General features: G+C 37.1%; 3 protein-coding genes across 4 annotated transcripts; all 3 read left to right on the forward strand.

Annotated features, from left to right (window-relative positions):
* Window positions 1–1,470: 1,470 nt before the first annotated feature.
* LOC115424568 (3-mercaptopyruvate sulfurtransferase-like) lies at window positions 1,471–3,873 on the forward strand. Its single transcript, XM_030141923.1, has 2 exons — window positions 1,471–2,089; window positions 2,991–3,873. The coding sequence occupies exons 1-2, from the start codon at window positions 1,501–1,503 to the stop codon at window positions 3,287–3,289; spliced, it is 888 nt and encodes a 295-aa protein (XP_029997783.1). The 5' UTR covers window positions 1,471–1,500; the 3' UTR covers window positions 3,290–3,873.
* A 1,914-nt stretch (window positions 3,874–5,787) lies between these two features.
* Window positions 5,788–11,282, forward strand: LOC115424292 (SUMO-conjugating enzyme UBC9-like). Its single transcript, XM_030141457.1, has 7 exons — window positions 5,788–6,096; window positions 6,372–6,457; window positions 6,562–6,645; window positions 8,230–8,302; window positions 8,765–8,874; window positions 9,071–9,150; window positions 10,476–11,282. The coding sequence occupies exons 2-7, from the start codon at window positions 6,392–6,394 to the stop codon at window positions 10,537–10,539; spliced, it is 477 nt and encodes a 158-aa protein (XP_029997317.1). The 5' UTR covers window positions 5,788–6,096; window positions 6,372–6,391; the 3' UTR covers window positions 10,540–11,282.
* A 546-nt stretch (window positions 11,283–11,828) lies between these two features.
* Window positions 11,829–18,955, forward strand: cimip4 (ciliary microtubule inner protein 4). 2 transcript variants are annotated; one of them, XM_030141455.1, is made up of 4 exons: window positions 11,829–12,329; window positions 16,278–16,407; window positions 18,584–18,694; window positions 18,804–18,955. In XM_030141455.1, exons 1-4 carry the CDS (start codon window positions 12,054–12,056, stop codon window positions 18,887–18,889), a joined length of 603 nt encoding a protein of 200 aa, XP_029997315.1. In that variant the 5' UTR covers window positions 11,829–12,053; the 3' UTR covers window positions 18,890–18,955. The 2 variants fall into 2 exon arrangements, with proteins under 2 accessions (XP_029997315.1, XP_029997316.1); XM_030141456.1 differs by lacking the exon at window positions 11,829–12,329 and adding an exon at window positions 15,893–16,195.
* The last annotated feature ends 220 nt before the right edge of the window (window positions 18,956–19,175 follow it).

Here is a 19,175-nt window from a genome sequence, read left to right on the forward strand (position 1 = left end):
TCCCATACACTGCAGTTCATACTATTACTGTAACTTTGCTGTTCTTTTATCTAAATCAATTGTTAATTGTTATCAGACTGTAATTTACAGAGGTTTTTTTTTTTTAACAAAAATGTTTTTTTTCTTTTTTTGCATATTATCTGAGTGAGTAATAACTAGCATTATAGTATGTTCAAATGTGACAAAACATCAGATGAGCAGCATTAACCTCCTGAGACCCTGGAAGGTGAAATTTTTAGCTTTTTTCCATTTAACAATTGTCGTGATTGGAAACTGCATAATGCAACAGTTTTGTTTTGGGGGTTTTTTTTAGATACATTTTTTTAAATTATTTTTATTTATCTATTTTTTTTTAATGGAATGTATACTGCAATGGACAACATTTTTTTAAAGTAAAATTGTCAAACTTTTGTCCCCTACAGAGGACAAAAATGCATTGCTGGGTCTCAGGAGGATAAAAATGCTTTTATTTCATACTTTTCACACAGTATTTCAGTAAATACATGTTTCTGAGCTTCAAAAATTAAACGCATGGTGTTCAGCTGTGCGAACATTTTTGTAGTGCCATGAAAAATAGGTTCATAAAAAAAAAATTCAATCACATTATTTTTTCATGCCTACAGATGAATAAAAACACTTAGCACATATTAACCCTCTGGTATCCGGGTGTGCCTTTCATGCACACTTTGCACTTTGTATTAAAAAACTTCATATTATTTTTCACAATTTAAATAAGGTTAGAATTCAAAAGTTGTTCATTTGTGCATGATCTTTAAAATTCTGTCCACCAACTAAAATTTGCACATTGTAAACAAAAGAAAATTACCAGACTAGCATATGTCTCCCAAGTGTGCCTAAAACGCACTATTTCTTCCATTTGATATGTATGATTAGGGCTGACCTTGATTTACAAAATAAAATCAAATTAGAGCAGAAAAATAAATCAGTATATAATATTTAATAGTTTGATGTATAGGTGTGCATTTTACGCACACTTGGTGACAGATGCTGGTATTTTTGAACATTTGACCAAGCGCCAAAAATAATAATGCAAATTAACCGATGTTGGAGTTAATCATCGACATATGCCAGGATGAAAAAATCTAATATGTGATCCACTTTTTATGTAGTATATTGAAAAAAATATTTTTTGTGTTTTTTGCATAAAAAAAAAATGTTTGTTTACAATATAAACACGGCATTTAAAGGGTTAAAAAATGTGACAATTATTGAGTATTTGGTATTTTTATTTACTGCTCAAATTGATGAAATAGAAAAAAGTGTAAAAGAATTAAAAACAAACTGTATGAGCATTTTTTTTTTTTTTTACATTATTCCACAAGTGTGCAAAAAAGGCACACTCGGTGCTTAGTAAGGGCCTTGCTGGACAGGATACCGGAGGGTTATGGTTCTCATAATTCATGCATGAAAGGGTTAAAGGGCCCCTTCAGTGAGTGCTGTCCTCTAGTGGCCGGAAACGGAACTTCACCCAGGTTCATCATGGCGGCTCAGACCCGTGCTCTGGTCTCAGCTCAGTGGTTGGCAGATGCTTTAAAAAGTAATCTCGTGGGTCCCAAACTTCGCATTCTTGACACGTCGTGGTACCTTCCGAAAACCAAGCGGGACACCAAAGCTGAGTTTGCGCAGGCGCACATTCCCGGGTCCTCGTTCTTTGACATAGACGAATGCAGTGACCACAGCTCCGCGTACCCACACATGCTGCCCACTTCCACTCACTTCTCAGAGTACGTGGGAGAACTCGGCATCGGTAATGACACGCATGTAGTTGTGTACGACACCAGCAGTTTCGGGTCTTACAGCGCACCCCGGGTCTGGTGGATGTTCCGGGTGTTTGGACACAGTCTGGTGTCGGTTCTGGACGGTGGCATGAAGAACTGGAAGGCTGAGGGTCAAGCCGTGACCTCTGAGTACTCCAAACCAGACAGGACACAGTTCAAGGCCACTTTCAATCAGTCATGGGTCAAGAGCTATGAAGATATCCTGGAGAACATCAGAACCAAGCAGGTCCAGGTTGTGGATGCCAGGTCTGCAGGCAGGTTCAGGGGGACAGAACCAGAGCCCAGAGATGGTGAGTATGGGTTATCAGTTTATCTAGTACAGGGCTGTCAAACTCATGTTCTATCAGGGGCCATATTCAACCCAATTTGATCTCCAGTGGGCCGGACCAGTCAAATAATAACATAATAGCCTATAAATAATGACAACTCCAAATTTTTTAGTGCAAAAAATAACATTAAATGATGAAACTATTTCTATCCAAACCAAAAAGATGTGAATAACTGGGAAAAAACTGAAATTTCTGAAGAAAAATAAGTACAATTTGATCAATATTATGCCTCAACTTATGATTTCTACATGTGCATTACAGATCAGATCTACCAAGGCACAAAACAGGCAGAATATATTTAAAATTGCACTTATTTTTCTTTAGACATTCCAGGTTGTTCATATTTGTTCAGGTTATTGACATTTTATTGTTAAAGAATATCAGAATTGAATGTTCTTTGCAATAAATGAAAGAGAAAAAAAATTGGTGTTGCCATCATTTAGAGGTATAATATATTATTTTTCTCACATTAAACCAAGAAGAACATTTGGAGTCATTATTTCTAGGTTATTATGCTATTATTTTTGAGTTTGATGCCCGTGACTGTTAATATTTTCAGGGTAATTTTTGCATTCTACACTTTGTAAATTCATCTCGCGGGCCAGATTGGAACCTTTGGGGGGCGGTTTTGGCCCCCGGGCTACATGTTTGACACCTGTGATCTAGTATATCCATGAGATGAACCAAACATCCTGAAGGTCTACTGACTTTATAAGTTAGCTGTTTCCACTGATGTCGTACTGATTTTTGAGTTGAATCTTGGTCATATCTTCACAACAGTTTTTGCAAACTATCTGCTGATGTCCAAATAAATCATGCTCCTCATTCTTCCAACTCACTCCTTTGTTCTCCTCTGTCACAGACACACTACCTGGTCATTTCGCCAATGCAATCAACATGCCCTTCACTTCTTTCATGGATGAGTCTGGAAAGAGTGTTGGAACTGAAGACCTGTCCAGACTGTTTAAAGAGGCTGGAGTTGACCTGGATCAGCCACTCTGGGTTTCCTGTGGATCTGGGGTCACAGCGTGTCATGTTGTTCTGGCCGCTCACCAGCTGGGGTACCCTGGGGCATGTGTTTATGATGGGTCCTGGACCGAGTGGTTCCTTCGATCATCACCTGAACACATCATCTCAGAGGGAGAGGGAAAGAAAGTGTGAACACCGCAGTGAAGAAATACAAAAAGGGGATGTGATGTCACTTAAACCTGGAAAGATTAAGTAGAGCTATAAAGCATCTTTGCCACTTTACAATGTACTTGCAATACTTAATAGAAAACACTGCAGAAGTTGTGCTTGGTCTTTAACCTAAGTGCGTTCTCTGACATTGGCAACAACATGCATTTATGTAGGTCCTGTTACGTCATGATAGTACAATGGTCAGCTGTAGTTTACCACATGCTATGTCCTGGATGATGAAATAATGTGAGAAAAGGATATGATTTTTGAATGGCTACATAGGATCTAGGAGTTGTTTACAAACCTAAATAATGCTCTTTCGACATTGTAGTTTTCACTAAATTGTTTAACATAGCAAATAATATCTCTTTACCACTGTGTTTTGACTTGACTGTTACCGTGTTCCACTAAGGTGAAAGAAAGAAACTCTGTAAAACAAGATTTTCAACTGGGTGAAAGTTGTGGAGCAAGTTATTTGATATTATTGCCAAATGAGGAAATGGGCCACTGTGAACTTGAGGGGTATAGAGTAAATGAATAAACCAGTCATTCTGTGACTGACAGTAGGATGTGTCCTCTGATTCTGTCACTCATTCATATGAGTCAAGTTAATAAAATGTGCAAAGAGTTAGCAGAGAAAACAATGCACTTGTACTTTTACACTGTTTACTTTTCACTTTTAGTCATACCAGGTAAAGGGGACAACTCCTACCTAATGCTGAAATATACAGTAGCTTATCACAAAAGTAGTTGATCTGTTATCTTCTGACCTTGAAGTGAAAAGGGTAAAGCTTATCGGAGGGTCATAGTCTGACTGTCATAGCCCCATAGATAAAACATGAAGGGGGCTTGTAATGCATACGCATTTTATGTCACCACACAGAGCAGCAAAACACATTAGTTGGATTATTCTGTTATTATCACCAAGGAAATTTAGCTTTTCTAAAATAGTTTAATGATGGGGTGGCTGAAAATATAATTCTTCAAATTGATGAAGGATGTTCAATAAAGGCTCCTTGGGTATTTATTATATGTCCTTTCACAAGGAACTTAAATTTAACAAAAATTGTAGTAAAAGGATTGACTCTCTAATGAAGTAAGCTCTTAATAAAACTACAGAATTTCAACATTTCATGACACACATTTAGATAGCATTTATTCTGTTCTATTCAACTTTATTTATAAAGCACATTTCATGCACAATGTGCTTCACAACAGGTATATAACATAAAAACAATTTTAAAAAATTTGTTGGGTATGAAAACAAGCAACAGTCAAATAAACAGTAGAAGAAGGGAATGGATTAACATCCTGGGCATCCCCCGTCTTGGCAAGGAAAAACTCCAACAACCCAGAGGGAAAAGAGAAACCTTGGGGAGAACCACAGTGAAGGAGAGATCCACTCCCATGGACGGACAGGCTATAGATGCACCAGGACTGATGGACACCCATTTGTGGATGTGGATGGATGGATGGATGGATGGATGGATGGATGGATGGATGGATGGATGGATGGATGGATGGATGGATGGATGGATAGATAGATAGATAGATAGATAGATAGATAGATAGATAGATAGATAGATAGATAGATAGATAGATAGATAGATAGATAGATAGATACTTTATTAATCCAGAGGGAAATTCAAGTATTCAGCAGTTTTGCATACAGCACAAGACATAAAACAAACAAAAAAAAACAGTGGGTTAGTAACCAGGTTGACAATAAGGTTAGTATATATACTTTAAAATACACTTGCTAAAGAATTTCCTCTAAAAGAGCTTCCTGTACAATACTGTAAATAAAGACGTCTGATTGTATTTACACATTTCAGGACAGTGATATAAAGTGAAAAAGTGATTTAAGTTTAACAGTGATTTAAGTGATCTACGGTGGTTTGAAAAGTAGGTGTAGTCCAACTACATAAGGTGCTTTGATGTTTTACAGTCTCTTCGTATCAGTCCTAATGTGGTCCTGACTGAGATAGAGACCCCCCTGACCACTCAGTGATGAGTTGTACAATCTGGTGGCCAGGGGGATGAAAGAGTTCCTGAGCCTGCTAGTGGAGCAGGTCAGAGACAGCAACCTAGAGCTGAATACACTCCTTTGTCTGATCACAGTCCTGTGCAGAGGATGCTAGGGGTTGTCCAGGATGGAGACAACCTTCTCCAGGGTCCTTCTCTCTGTCCCTGACACCAGGGAGACAAACTCTGTGCCAACTCCTGAGCCAGCTCTCCTCTCCAGTCGTGCAGCGTCCCTTTTTTTTTAATGTATGTAGTTCCAGTCTGTAGTGGTGTTTAGAAGTGGTGTACATGCATAATGGACAGTAAACAGATAAAGTTTCTAATAGATAGTGGAAATAAAATACTGTTATCTAGTACATACAAAACAAAAGTGCTAATGCCACAACAAACATGGCGGCCGTCCTGTGACGTGTTTGTCTTAGTTGTCCGGAACACCGCCTGAAGGTCCTCGCGAAATAAACAATTTGGGGTCCTTTCTTGCGGTATGCTAGCTGTCGGAGCCGTAATACAGTCACATTGTTTCACACTTTTTTGTAAACTGACAGAAAATAACACCCATATATTTCGAGTTGAGGAATGTTGATAAAATAGAAATTTCGTCGGATTAGTTTAATGTTCTCTAACTGCTCCACTAGTTTTGCTTTTAAACGTCGAAGGGTGTGTTTTTTCTATCGCCGTCAACACAGCAGTAACGTTAGCATTAGCAAACAAGCTTAACATTAAAAACCTACGCTGTTCTGACAGTTAGCCAACTAAAACTAGAGGTAAGTTCAGTTCAGATGACATTGTTTAACACTGAAACCCGTGTAGGATCTCTCTTATGAGCTAGTGTTTGTTAATGCCATGTTATATCCTTTAACCTTACAGACCGAAGCACCTGCTTTATGGTGGTTAATTAACTTTAGAATTTCTCTCAGACTCATAAAAATCTTCCATTGTTTTCACGATCATTTGTAATTTCTGAATGTATATGGAAATCTTTACCGTAATACATACTTACGGCCAGAGTTAATTGAATAATTCATTTGTTTTTCCACAGGGAGGCGTTAATGAGCAGTGATGTCTGGAATCGCTCTTAGCAGACTGTCCCAGGAGCGCAAAGCTTGGAGAAAAGACCACCCATTTGTAAGCAATGTGGTTTCATCCTAATTGACTTTTAACCCCTGTATCAAAGATTTTACTTGTATATTGCATATAAGGAATAAACATACGTATTTTTTGACACACAGGGTTTTGTTGCTGTGCCTACGAAGAATCCCGATGGGACCATGAATCTGATGAACTGGGAATGTGCCATTCCAGGGAAGAAGGGAGTAAGTTCCCATGTGGCATAGTTTCTCTTCCAGCTTCAGCATGCAGCCAATTTCATCCAGCACACATTGAGTTGTAATGTCAGCCACGCATTTTGTTGTGCATCCAAAACAAAAATTACATTTATAGGTAACTGCTTAATAAACAGCACCCATGACTGCTCTAGTCTCAGTATGTTCTCATTACAGTTCTATCAGTCACAAGACTAAAGCATATGTGAAGTTACTCTAATTACATTAGGTGAAAGTACTGTATGATTTGGTGTAAAGGTCATATTGCAGTTACTGTGGATATTATTGCAATTTGTAAAACTAAGGTTTTCCCAGATTTTCAGAGGATTTAAAGGGATCATATTTTGCTAATCCCACTTTTATTAGTTTTTGGTACGTTTGTTTGTGTATTTGGACCCTAATAGTTCAAAAAGTTTGAATTTGAACCCTCCAGGTGCTGCAAAGCTATCTTTATATTCATTTTGGCAAAAATTGAGTGGATTTCTACAACCCATTTTAATTCCTGCTTAATTTGTTACGTCCATAACAAGTTATGTCACGACATTGCACATACAAGGTCAAGACTTCCGATGCACATTTCTCTGAGTACGACATAATTGTTTGTCAGCAACAGCAGACGTAGTCCATACTGAAAATATGTCCCAACTTTGAGCTGATTACCTAAAATGTTCAGTTGTTGGTTGAACAGGACAGAGCAGCCGATAACCTGGAGGGTGTGGGGCTGGGTGTGAAGTGGCTCATTTGCATTTAAAGGGCTAGCACTCAAAATGACCTTTCTGGTGTCATTACTCAGAAATAGGGTTGAAGATGGGCCTGTGGAGTTGAATTAATGAAGAATTCAGACCCAAACTTAGTATTTACAGTTTATGTAGACCACAGGGAAGTGTTTTAAAATGCATAATTCCATAAAAAAAAGCAAAATATGACCCCTTTAACCCAAATAAACAACACCATCATAACTTGGTCCATGTTACTACATAAATGTCATATAACTTGGTCCATGTTACTACATAAACATCATATAACTTGGTCCTTATTACTACAATTTTTTCAACTCAAACATCAAACTTGACTAGTACCGAAAAGTAAAATAAAAATAGTAGCTTTTTTTTATTAGATTTTTTACACAGATCCTCTCTGTGCTTAGTGTTACAGTCTAAAATATTACTGTACACACACTGAACCTTTAAGATGTAGCCACGTTTGATAATATAATAGCACAGCTTGACATTACAATTTCAATGCCACTCACTATGTAGCTCATGTAAAGAGGACAAATAGTACCAAACCTCTAGTCAAAGCCACAGCAGAAGTCGATAGTGTGACAGACACAATCCAATGCTATGTAAACAAAACAAGGAAGGTGTGTAATATCTAAACTTTTTTGTAAATACACAAAACAGCAAAAGGACACAGGCCTTGGCTTTTCAGAAATTAAGAAATGTGCCACATAATGATACAAAACAGTGTTTCAGTTGTAATATTCTGTGTAATCTTGCTAAATTTTGTGCTGTTGTAGAAATTTTGTACCATTTGTAGATAACTAAAGCTATTTTTTTCTCATTTCTTCATTAGACTTTATGGGAGGGTGGACTCTATAAACTCAGAATGCTGTTCAAAGATGACTACCCATCCTCTCCCCCAAAGTGTGAGTATATCTTTATTCTACAATTCGAGGTTTCCTTTGTGTGATAGTGCCATTAAAACATGCATTATATTATATTGCATGTGAACAACATGATATTTTGATCATTATACTCCTTGTTTTTTTAATTAAAGTATTATGATGTTAGCCCAGAGTAGCATTACTCTTCCATTCTTGACTGAAATAATTTGGGCTCAAATAGTGCATAAATATTCCTGTTGCAGATTTATGCATTCAGATCAGTTGTTGAACAAAGGCAATATATGAGGACATTTGCATTCTTCATGTAAAGATTGACCAAATTACAGCACTTTCACACATCCTCTTGTGTTTTAGAGATATTGAATGAAAAACATCAGGTAAAGATGGTTTTCTACAACGTACTACTTTGTAATTGAAATCTAAAAAATTCCCAGTGTCACAGTTTTGACATCCTGACTTTCATTTGAATTATTTCCTGTTCAGGTAAATTTGAGCCACCGATATTCCACCCGAATGTCTACCCATCAGGCACTGTGTGTCTGTCGATCCTGGAGGAGGATAAAGACTGGAGACCTGCCATCACCATTAAACAGGTTGGCAAACACACCTTTGTCATTAGCATCTGCGTAAGTGGCTGGTTACCATTAGGCTGTTGCATAAATTTCCATTTTCTTTCTGAGTAGGTCCTTTTAGTTTTTCAGCAAGGAACTTAATGCAACATGTACCTAACATCTGCTGTGAACAAATGAATACCCAGCATTCATTGCATTGTGTTTTACCTGATTTCAGATCCTGTTGGGTATCCAGGAGCTGCTGAACGAGCCTAATATTCAAGACCCAGCACAAGCAGAGGCATACACAATTTACTGGTCAGTATATCTGCCGCCAAATGACTAACAAATGAACTGTGAGCAAACTGTATTGCATCAAATTCATTCGTTTAACAACTAGGGCTATTTAGGGCTGAAAATGTAAATACTGTAGACGCCTGTGTCACTTAGGTCTAAGCTGGAATGTAAATAATTATTCTTATTCAAGTACTGTGTTTAAGTATAAATTTGAGATACTTCACTTTCTTGGTATTCCCATTTTAGGCAATTTTAACACCTCTTATCCACAACATCTTGGAGAAAAATATTGTACTTCTTATACCACTACATCTGTCTGATGGATGTAATTACTGATTTATTTATTTTTTTAATGTTTCAATCTCCTAAGTGCCAACAGACGCTTAAGTACCATAATGAACAGACTGAAAATGAACTCACTACCTTAGTTAAGTGACATTAATGCTACAGTCCCATAGTGTATTGCGCTGCTCTCTGTAAAACACCATAATTACACGGGTAAATGGACCATGTAAAATGAATTTAGAGTAGGAAAGCTTTGAGAGCGCTGTTATTTATTGTTATTAATGATATAAGCTGTACAATTCATCTAAAAAGTAGATCATATGAAAAATTAAGATTGACACAATTTAAGATGCTGAGATGGGCCCAATTCCAGTTCACCCCTTACCCCTACCCCTTGACCCCTGCACTTGGCACTACCCCTTGAAATGGAGCTGCAAGGATTAGGGGTTGAAACATTCCTCTATGAAATGGGACAACCCTTCGAGACCTCTTACGTCATCGGCGGTCATCGATGTCGCTATTAACAGATGCGACACCTTTGTTTCTGAAAGTATTCTCCATACCGTCTGTAGCTGTAACCATCTCTTTTCCATGGGCTTTGGTCATCTTTTTGAGGCTATCAGCTATAAACTGCAGAAATGTGGTCTATAACACACTGAAATGGCATTAAACAGTCGATCAAATGATTAAGTTCTTTACGAAGAAAATATGTACATTTGTGTGTTTCTTTCGTCACACTGCTGCACTTTTTGGCTGTGTTTACCTCCATCCTGCCAATGATTTGAACAAAATTATGGGAAATTTCTCCTACCCCTCCGTTCATAGTTTGGTCCTGAAATATCTCATTTTCAAGGGCTATACGGCCCTCCGCCCTTCCCCTCAATCTAATTGAGAATTAGGACAATCCTACCCCTTCACATGTTCATGCAAAACAGAGGGGGAGGGGTAAGGGGGAGGGGCCAAGAGGTGAATTGGGATTCAGCCTTGGCCTATATGTGTATGTAATATTAGCACAGTTTAGCATCTGTCACTGAATATGTTTTTGTGTGTTTGTGTTTCAGTCAGAACAGGATGGACTATGAGAAACGAGTAAGGGCGCAGGCCAAGAAGTTTGCCCCCACATAGAGTAAAGAGTTGGTTTCTATGCCCCTGAACCTCCCTGAAGTGACAGAGGTTACAAGCAGGAGGCAGGGAGCACTCGAAGGACCACTCCAATAAGAATCCAGCTTTGAGTATTATCCTACTACACAGGTGACAACTGAACCTGTTTTTCTTTCTTTGTTTTATTCTTTTTAAAACAACACATTATAATTTTTCCTGTCTTGAAGAAAGGCATTTTTAATGCATAGCTCATGATCCTAGAACTCTGCAGTCAACATGACCTTTGCTATTCATAACTCCTGTATAATCCACATTTCCAGTTTGGACATGAGTGCTGCTCTTTTCACTCATGCACATCATGCTAATGTACAGACGGAGCTGTAAAATAAGATGTCATGTCGAAACCACTCAGTGTAATGTGAAGTCAGTTGGGGCAGAGGAAGAGATTTAGCCTGTTTTCAGCCTTCCTCTTTTACAAACCAGACTCCAGAAGTGTTGTAGATAGTGTTCATGCATATTGGCAAAATACTGAGAAGCACAGTGGAAGTCGACTCTTCTTTTGTGCTTTGAATTCAGTAATAAATAAAAGTGTCCAAAGAATATCCACAACTCATCACATCAGGTCAAAGACAATCTTGGCACATCTTGTTTATTTCAAGGCCTCTGACTGCTTCACTTTGTAAATGATTTAGGGCTGCAACCTTTTCATTAGTTTCCTCAAGTATTAGTTTTGTCTTTACCAGATAAAAAATAAAATAAAATAGTGACAAAAGCCCATTGTGACATCTTTGAGATTTTTTCACCAACAAACAGTCAAAAACTTTCTTTGGAAGAGGAAAAAGGGGCAGAAAATTGACAAATCATCACATTTGAGAGGATTTTTTTTTTTGTCTTTTTTTACTTGAGAAACGACTGAAATTTTGAATTAAATGTTAAAATAGTTTTCACTCAGCTAATTGATATGTTGTTGCAGCTCTAGGACTGAAAATGGCGAAGTTTGTTCAGGGCTTCGTTGCCTCCAATGAGTTAAATACCTTTTTTTGCAGTGGAAATACTTTAATTTTAGTGATAAGATTGTTTCTGTGAATCTCTCTGTCAGTAACAATGATGACCTTAATGCACATTCAACACCAGAATATCATCTGCTGCCCAAAATACTATAGCACCATATAAAAGAGAAGTCAAAAAGTAAAAGTAACAAGAACTGTGTGTTTTTATCTGGCTTTATCTTGTTCACTTGCACTTGTTTTATCCCACAATACATAAATCTATAAACGTATGGATCCAAAAACTGTTACATTTGTGAACAAACCACAGCTGAAGGGTCCTCATTGGAATGGCCTCTCAACCAGCAAGAAAAGACAAACATGAAAGTGCACTTGAGAGTAAGCGATGGCCTGAGTGTTTTTTTTCTTTGCCTCGAAGTAAATGAGTGCATGTACATAATATAAATAAAGAATATTGTGGAAGTTATGTTTTATATTGTTTTAGCCAGTTGACATTTGTCTGTGGTATTATAACAAAAAAAAACACAATAAATGGCATACAATTGTGAAATAAAGTTAAATAAAAGAACCAAAAAAGTGCGTCTGTTCTGTGAGTTCGTCTTTAACTCGAGGGTAGCAGATAGCAGCCTTCAGCTCTGGTGTGTTGTTGAATCTGGCGTCTCTCATCTTTCTCTTGGCAACACCTTATACGTTCTCTACAGGGTTCAGGTCGGGTGTGTGGTCTGGCCAGTGAAACCCAGTAACACCACCATCAGCAGAACAGTTCCAAGTAGTTTTGGCGCTGTGGGCAGGCGCCAAATCCTGCAGGTAAATGGAGTCAGCATCTCCGTAAAGCTTGTCAGCAGACAGAGGCATGAGGTGTTGGCCTTGGAATTGACAAAACACAGTGGAACAACATCAGCAGATGACCTGACAGCCCAAACTATCAGTGACTGAGGAAAATTCACACACAACTTAGAGCAGGGGTGTCAAACTCACTGTAGTTTAGGGCCCACATTCAGCCCAATGTAATCTGAAATGGGCCACAACAATAAATAACCTATAAATAATGTTAACTCCAAGGTTTTCTCTGTTTACACTGAAAAAAAGTAAAGTTGACATGATGAAAATTTTTATAAACGTCACATACCAGTCTTTAAACATGTCAACAACATGAACCACAATGAAATTTCTTGAGAAAATTCTGTGCAACTTTAACTATTATGACGGAGCTTAGCATTTATACATGTGCATTTCAACTAACAGATCACAGTGGATCACTACTTCAATGTTTACACACTTTTATGTACAAAAGTTTTTTTTTACTTATTTATACTCTGTTTTAGTTGTGTTTTTAGTGCTTGTTTATTATGTTGTACATTGAAAGCATAGTTTAACAAAAGAAAAAGAATAAAATTCCTTGAATTCTTTTGAAGATACTTGGCGAATAAAGGTGATTCTGATCTATGACACGACATATATGACAGGTAGAATATTATGAAAAAAAAAGCACTTCTCAAGATAGGTGGTTCATATTTCACATTTTTCTCTTTCATTGTGAAAAGATAGTTTTTAACTGTAAACACTGCATACAATTTAACTTTTTTTTTTACACTAAAACAAAAAAAATTGTAGTTGTCATTTATAGATTATTATGAGAGTATTTTGCTGGTCTGATGCACTTGAGATTGAATTGTGCCGTATATGGAACTTCAATTAAAATGATTTTAACATCCTTGATCTGTAAAGTCCTGTGAGGTAACCTTGCTGTGATACTGGGCTCTACAAATAAAATGTAATTGAATAGATTTAAACAATCTTCTATGAAAGTACTGGTTACATTCATTCATTAAAAAAAAAAAAATTATGTAGCTTCCTTGGGACAATTTCAGAAATTCAAATTTTTGAATTTTTGATTAACTTTTGAATTATTACAAATTTGCCCTCACTTATAATGTGCCACATTTTGATGGCTTATAACATGGAAAAGATTACAGATATCAGTATAGTTACTATTGAGCACTGATAGGAAGTCATATATGGACTTTCATTTAATTTGCTGAGTTCTCCTCCAGTGAACGTACCGCCCACTTCTGTTGGGAGATTGATCTGCATCAACATCACAGGACTCTAACATAGTGGCAGAACCTGACAACCTCACAAATTCAACTTGTTATTGATTCTTGATAGAACATGCCGGTGAGATACAGGGACATTGGTCCTGTTTTTGGACGTGCACCTTTATGGTCCGGTCGTCACTTTCCCTGCTGTCGAAATTGACCTTTAGGGGAGGTGAGGGGAGGTTTTGCCGTGCATGGAGTGTCTCCCTGTCTCTGATGAACCCAACACTCATCTCCCATAAGAAAATGTTCACTGAAATTTGTTGCATCTGCTTCAGTGTTCCCAGTTCTACGACATGAAGATTACTAGTCACCAGTCAGTATCATATCTAGACGAAACAGAGGAGGGTCATTCCATGGCAATTCAACCAATGGTCCCCACATGACCCCCTCAGAATTTTTATGATGCTGGCCAGCCTAATCTTTCTGTGACATTCATCCTTTAAGATCAATCCAACAACACGTTTCCTCCATGATGAATAAGTTTGTTCAGGATTATGAATAGAATTCCCAAAATTAGGCTGACCAGCATCATAAAAATTCTGGGAAATCTTAGCTACATGTATGTCATTGACCCTGGTAAAATTGGGTCAACTGACCAGCTCCATCCAAGAAGTCTCTACTATGCATCAACCTGAGGCAGTTCTGGGAAATCTGTAATTATTCTATCTGAACCATCATGCAGTTCCACACCCTAGTTCAAATATGTCAAGTATTATCATAACTTGTGCAATAATCAATGCCATTCTACTGTTAAAAATGCCATTTACACCTATATTTGTATACATTTTGAAGAAAATATAGTCATGCAGTAAAAAAAAATATTAAAAATAGAACCAGTTCTATCCCAAAGCTAAAAGTTTGTGCACAACATCTTGAAACATATGTGACGACATGGTAAAAATGTCAAAATTTTCATTAACTGGCCACATGGTAATTTGGGTGCTCAAATAAAGAGTATTTTTGTGAAAAATTGAAATTGACCTGTTTTATTCATTGCCTCACAGCAACACTTTTCATTGAAATGTAGTCTTTTTGCAGTATATTGTTGCATCTTGACCATAAGAATCCATGAAAAACATTAGGTCTCTACATTCATCCATTATGGCACAGCGCAAGCCTGAAGAGAGAGGACATTTGGAAGAATTAGCCTTTTGGCCTGATTTCAAGGCCTCATGGACCAAACATGAAGGCACCTACAATTATTTTGATGCAAAATATGGTCTTTTCAGGGGGATTTCACCCCAGACACTAAGTTTCAGCAGTGTGGCTTGAATACCTAAGGACATAGAGCTCCTCAAAGTTGGCCGAAAAGCAAATTTGCGAAATTAAAAAAAACAAACATTAACCCATAAAGACCCAAACAAGCCATCGTCAACCAAAACCATCTATTGATGTAAACTGTTTAATACCTGTACTAATCCACTATCCTATCAATACTTGCAAATAATTGGTGTAAAATGCAGTTTGTCATCTTTTCATAGTCATCAGATATGACCCATTTGGACGTTCAGAGTCGTGAACGTGAAAACACTGTCCTTTTCTACAACACTGATTCACCAATAAAACCCATGGAGTTTGATCAATGACAGCCGATGGACACATTTGTTTTATGTTCAATTATTGATTGATTTGACTGAAAAAGTCACTTTTTTTCAGGTATCTCTGTTTTTGATATAACATTAATCTGAACTTTTATGAACATCTATATGGTCAGTTAAATTAAATATGGGAAAATACCTAATTTTCACTGAAAAAACAAAAACAAACGCAAAATACAAAGGATAGTGTTATGATAAATGGAGATAAATCACTTAAGAAAGGTTAAATAGAGAGAAAACTAATTTGGGAAGTGACACAAAAGTAACACTGGGTATTTATGGGCTAATTTTCAAAGGGCTGTATCTTCTAAACTATTACAGATATGACACTAAAATTTTGGATGTGTTCGTTTATCTGGTAGACGAACAAGTGTGAATTTTTTTCAGAATTTTCTGAGGGGGTCATGCGGGGCACTTTCTGAAATCTGGTTGATTTGGGATGGAATGACCCAGGAGTTGAAAGTAAAGCACAGCTAAGTTTTGCCTCAGTAAGAAATGAAACACACATGGAATATTCTCAAATGATTAATATGTACATTAATGTATCGTGGTGTATTATAAGTTGTGAATTAGTACAGTCATAATGCAGTTGTCTATTTCTGTGCCTTATGTGCTTTTGCAATCACTCTCATTTTAGTGTTTTGTTGTGGTAGAGGGGCAAAGACAAAAGAGCTCTGTTTTCTGTGGTGACGAAAAAAAAAACTCGCCTTGGCTGCAAAGTTGCCATTTCCTTTTCAAATTCGTCCTTTCTGTTTTTCCGTCAAACTAACCCCAAAGAAACTGAGCAGCTGAACATTTCTCTATTTACTGCTCACAACTTTTCACGCAAGGTGAAACCTGATGTAATGTTCTCAGGTATCTCGCCTGACATTCTTCAGAAATGTAACACCACCTGTTTTCGCTCACGCTCTGTGGTTTGTCAGCTCAGTATGACCTCATTTGGCCAAAAAGGCACAAATTGGCGATGGCTCAGGTGAGAACTGCTGTTTTTGTTCTGCTGTTTCCAGTGTATTGTTGTGTTGGTTTGTTCTGAACTGTGTGTGTCTGTGGTGTAGGTGAGAGCGGTACAAAGCCCTCAGGTGCCGCCCCTGGTTCTACCTCCTTATGTTGATTCTGGATCCGCTGTCTTGCTTGCCAACAGCTATCACAGTTTGGGTCACTGTCTACGTACCAATATATTTCCAGGTCTGTAACCTTCTTGTGCATGAATGAGTTTTATTTTACTTTGTCATGCTGCTACACACTTTCTTCAGTTATCTTTTTGTAAAACTAGACCATAAACAGCATGTGCAGTATCAGAAAACATCTATAATTAAAAAAGCAGTTGTGAAGATTTCCTCAATTGTTTGGCCTTAAAATATTGGTAAAATGAAGACGGTAAGACAAAAGTGTTTCCCAAAGCTCCAGTTGGCAACCAAAGACATTTGTTTTACTGTGATAGGACAGAATAAACTAGGAAACTATTACAATTTGGAACTAGAGAATGTTGACTTTCTTCCTTTTAGCAAAACTACTTGTTATCAGATTCGATATTGAGAGATGTAAAGAGTCAACAACTCATCGGCTAATTATTGCAACTCTACTTGAAAACATTTCAATATCATAATTTGTTAAAAAATCTAAATGATTTGAAATAAAATGAAAGCATTGACTGGAGATACATATTCACAATGAATATTTTACAACAAATAGGCTGCACTGTTGCACATAAGCATCAGTGTTAATTTTGTGAATTAAACCCATAGACCAGGGGTCTCAAACATGCGGCCCAGGGGCCAAATGCGTCCCGCCAAAGGTTCCAATCCGGCCTGTGTGATGAATTTGCAAAGTGCAAAAATTCCACAGTCAAAGCCGTCGAACTCATTTTCGTTCAGGTTCCATATACAGACGAATATGATCTACAGTCAAATAATAACATAATAACCTACAAAAAATAATGACTCCATATTTTCTTCTCGGTTTGATGTGAAAAAAAATATTACGTTATGTCTATAAATAATGACAACTTCAAATTTTTGTCTTTGTTTTAGTGAAAAAAATAACATTAAATTATGGAAATATTTACATTTACAAACTATCCTGTAACAATAAAATGTGAATAACCTGAACAAATATGAACAACCTGAAATGTCTAAAGAAAATTAAGCACAAATTTAACAATTTTCTGCCTGTTACTAAGTGTTAAGTGTCTTTGTAGATCTGATCCATAATGCACATGTAGAAATGATAAGTTGAGGCAGAATATTGTTAAAATTGCACTAAATTTTCTTAAGTTTTTTTTTTTTTAAATTTAAATTTCCGTTTTTTCAGGTTATTCACTTTTTTTTGGATAGTTTATAAAAGTAAGTATTTTCATAATTTAACTGGGGTTTTTTGCACAAAAAAAACAAAGACAAAAATTTGGAGTAGTCATTATTTATAGGTTATTATGCTATTATTTTACTGGTCCGGCCCACTTGAGATCAAATCGGGTTAAATGTGGCCCCTGAAAGAAAATGAGTTTGAGACCCCTGCCATAGACTGTATATAATTATTGGGTTGAAGAGCCACAATGTCACGCAATACTGAAGCCAGTAGTTTAGAGTTTAGCTTTTATTTCCAGAAGTGACTATATTTGGACAGAAGGGGCGGAGCTGTAGGATCATAAGGGGTTGTGGGTAAGGTTACTGATTCTGGAAAACAGTGAATTTGATCAAGCATTTCTTAACAAAGTCATTTTATTGTCTTGTGAGTTGAACATATCAAACATAACTACATCAAGCAAAAAAATCTGAAAGGCGGTGAATGAACTGTGAATCAAAGCTCAACACAGCAGATACTGAACCTTCTACTCAACCAAAAATTTAAAGCCAGACCACCAGATAGCTTATTAGATGGCCCAAGTAAAACCAATCAGATCAGAGTGATCCCTGGAGGAAAAAAAAAAAACCTGAACATTTTTAGAGAGCAGTCAAATGTGATTCAATTGCATCAGGGCTTTTTGGAGTCAGCCCTAGTGGCTGTCAGTGAAATTACAACTTTCAGATGCTTCCACATTTACTTGATTTTCTAGCCATGTCCCTCTGCCCTCGTTTATACCGTTCTTACACCACTGAAAAACAAATACTTGATTGATAAAATTCACTTTATACATTTCCAAGCCCTATTTCCATTATATATATTCCACCTTGTGTACAAACTATTGTCACACCCATGGAAATGAGTGAGTGCTTTGACTTGCTTTGGTTTTATTTGAGGGTTTTAAACTCTGTCTTTTCATGTTGTTAAAAGCTTCTGTCCTGTATTTGAGCATTCTGAGTCCTTTGTTCCTTCATGTTCTTCAATCCATTCACCCTGTACCTGTTCCATGGATTATGTCTAGGTGCTCCTTTAGAGTGGAAATCCCTCAGCAGGGATTCCTACATCAGCCACCCCCTGGACCCCTGGCCTCCAGACCCCCATCTCTGGTTTGGACATAAGACAGATGACTTGAGTAGGTGGTTTTTCTTCCAGTTTCTGTCATCCTTCATCTTTCATTCTTATATTCTGTTGTGTTTATCACTGTTTTTTCAGATGTGTTTTTAATTGTTGTTCATTCACAGTTCAGTGGACGGAGAGGAACATCTTAACCCACAAACTTAACAAGACACTGACAGAAGTAGAGAAAAGAGGCAAGAAGACAAAATGATGTCCTGCTAAATACTGTGAAACCACAACACACACACTGACTTTGCAATAAACACGCATGGTTACAACAGAAACAAAAAAATAAAGTGTGTGATGTAAATATTCATGTTGTATCCTTATTTCTTACCAATAAGTGAACAAGAGAATTTAATTTTTAAAAAAAGGATTTAAGATTAGTAGGTTCTATACCTACTAATCTTAAGTTCATTTTTTTTAACACATACCACCTGTGATTTCCTTTTGGTGTTGGTTAAACCAAAAGGAAATCATTTGGGTGTAGGATTAAA

The sequence above is a fragment of the Sphaeramia orbicularis genome, chromosome 8 (genome assembly GCF_902148855.1).
Source record: "Sphaeramia orbicularis chromosome 8, fSphaOr1.1, whole genome shotgun sequence".
Classification (NCBI taxonomy): domain Eukaryota; kingdom Metazoa; phylum Chordata; class Actinopteri; order Kurtiformes; family Apogonidae; genus Sphaeramia; species Sphaeramia orbicularis.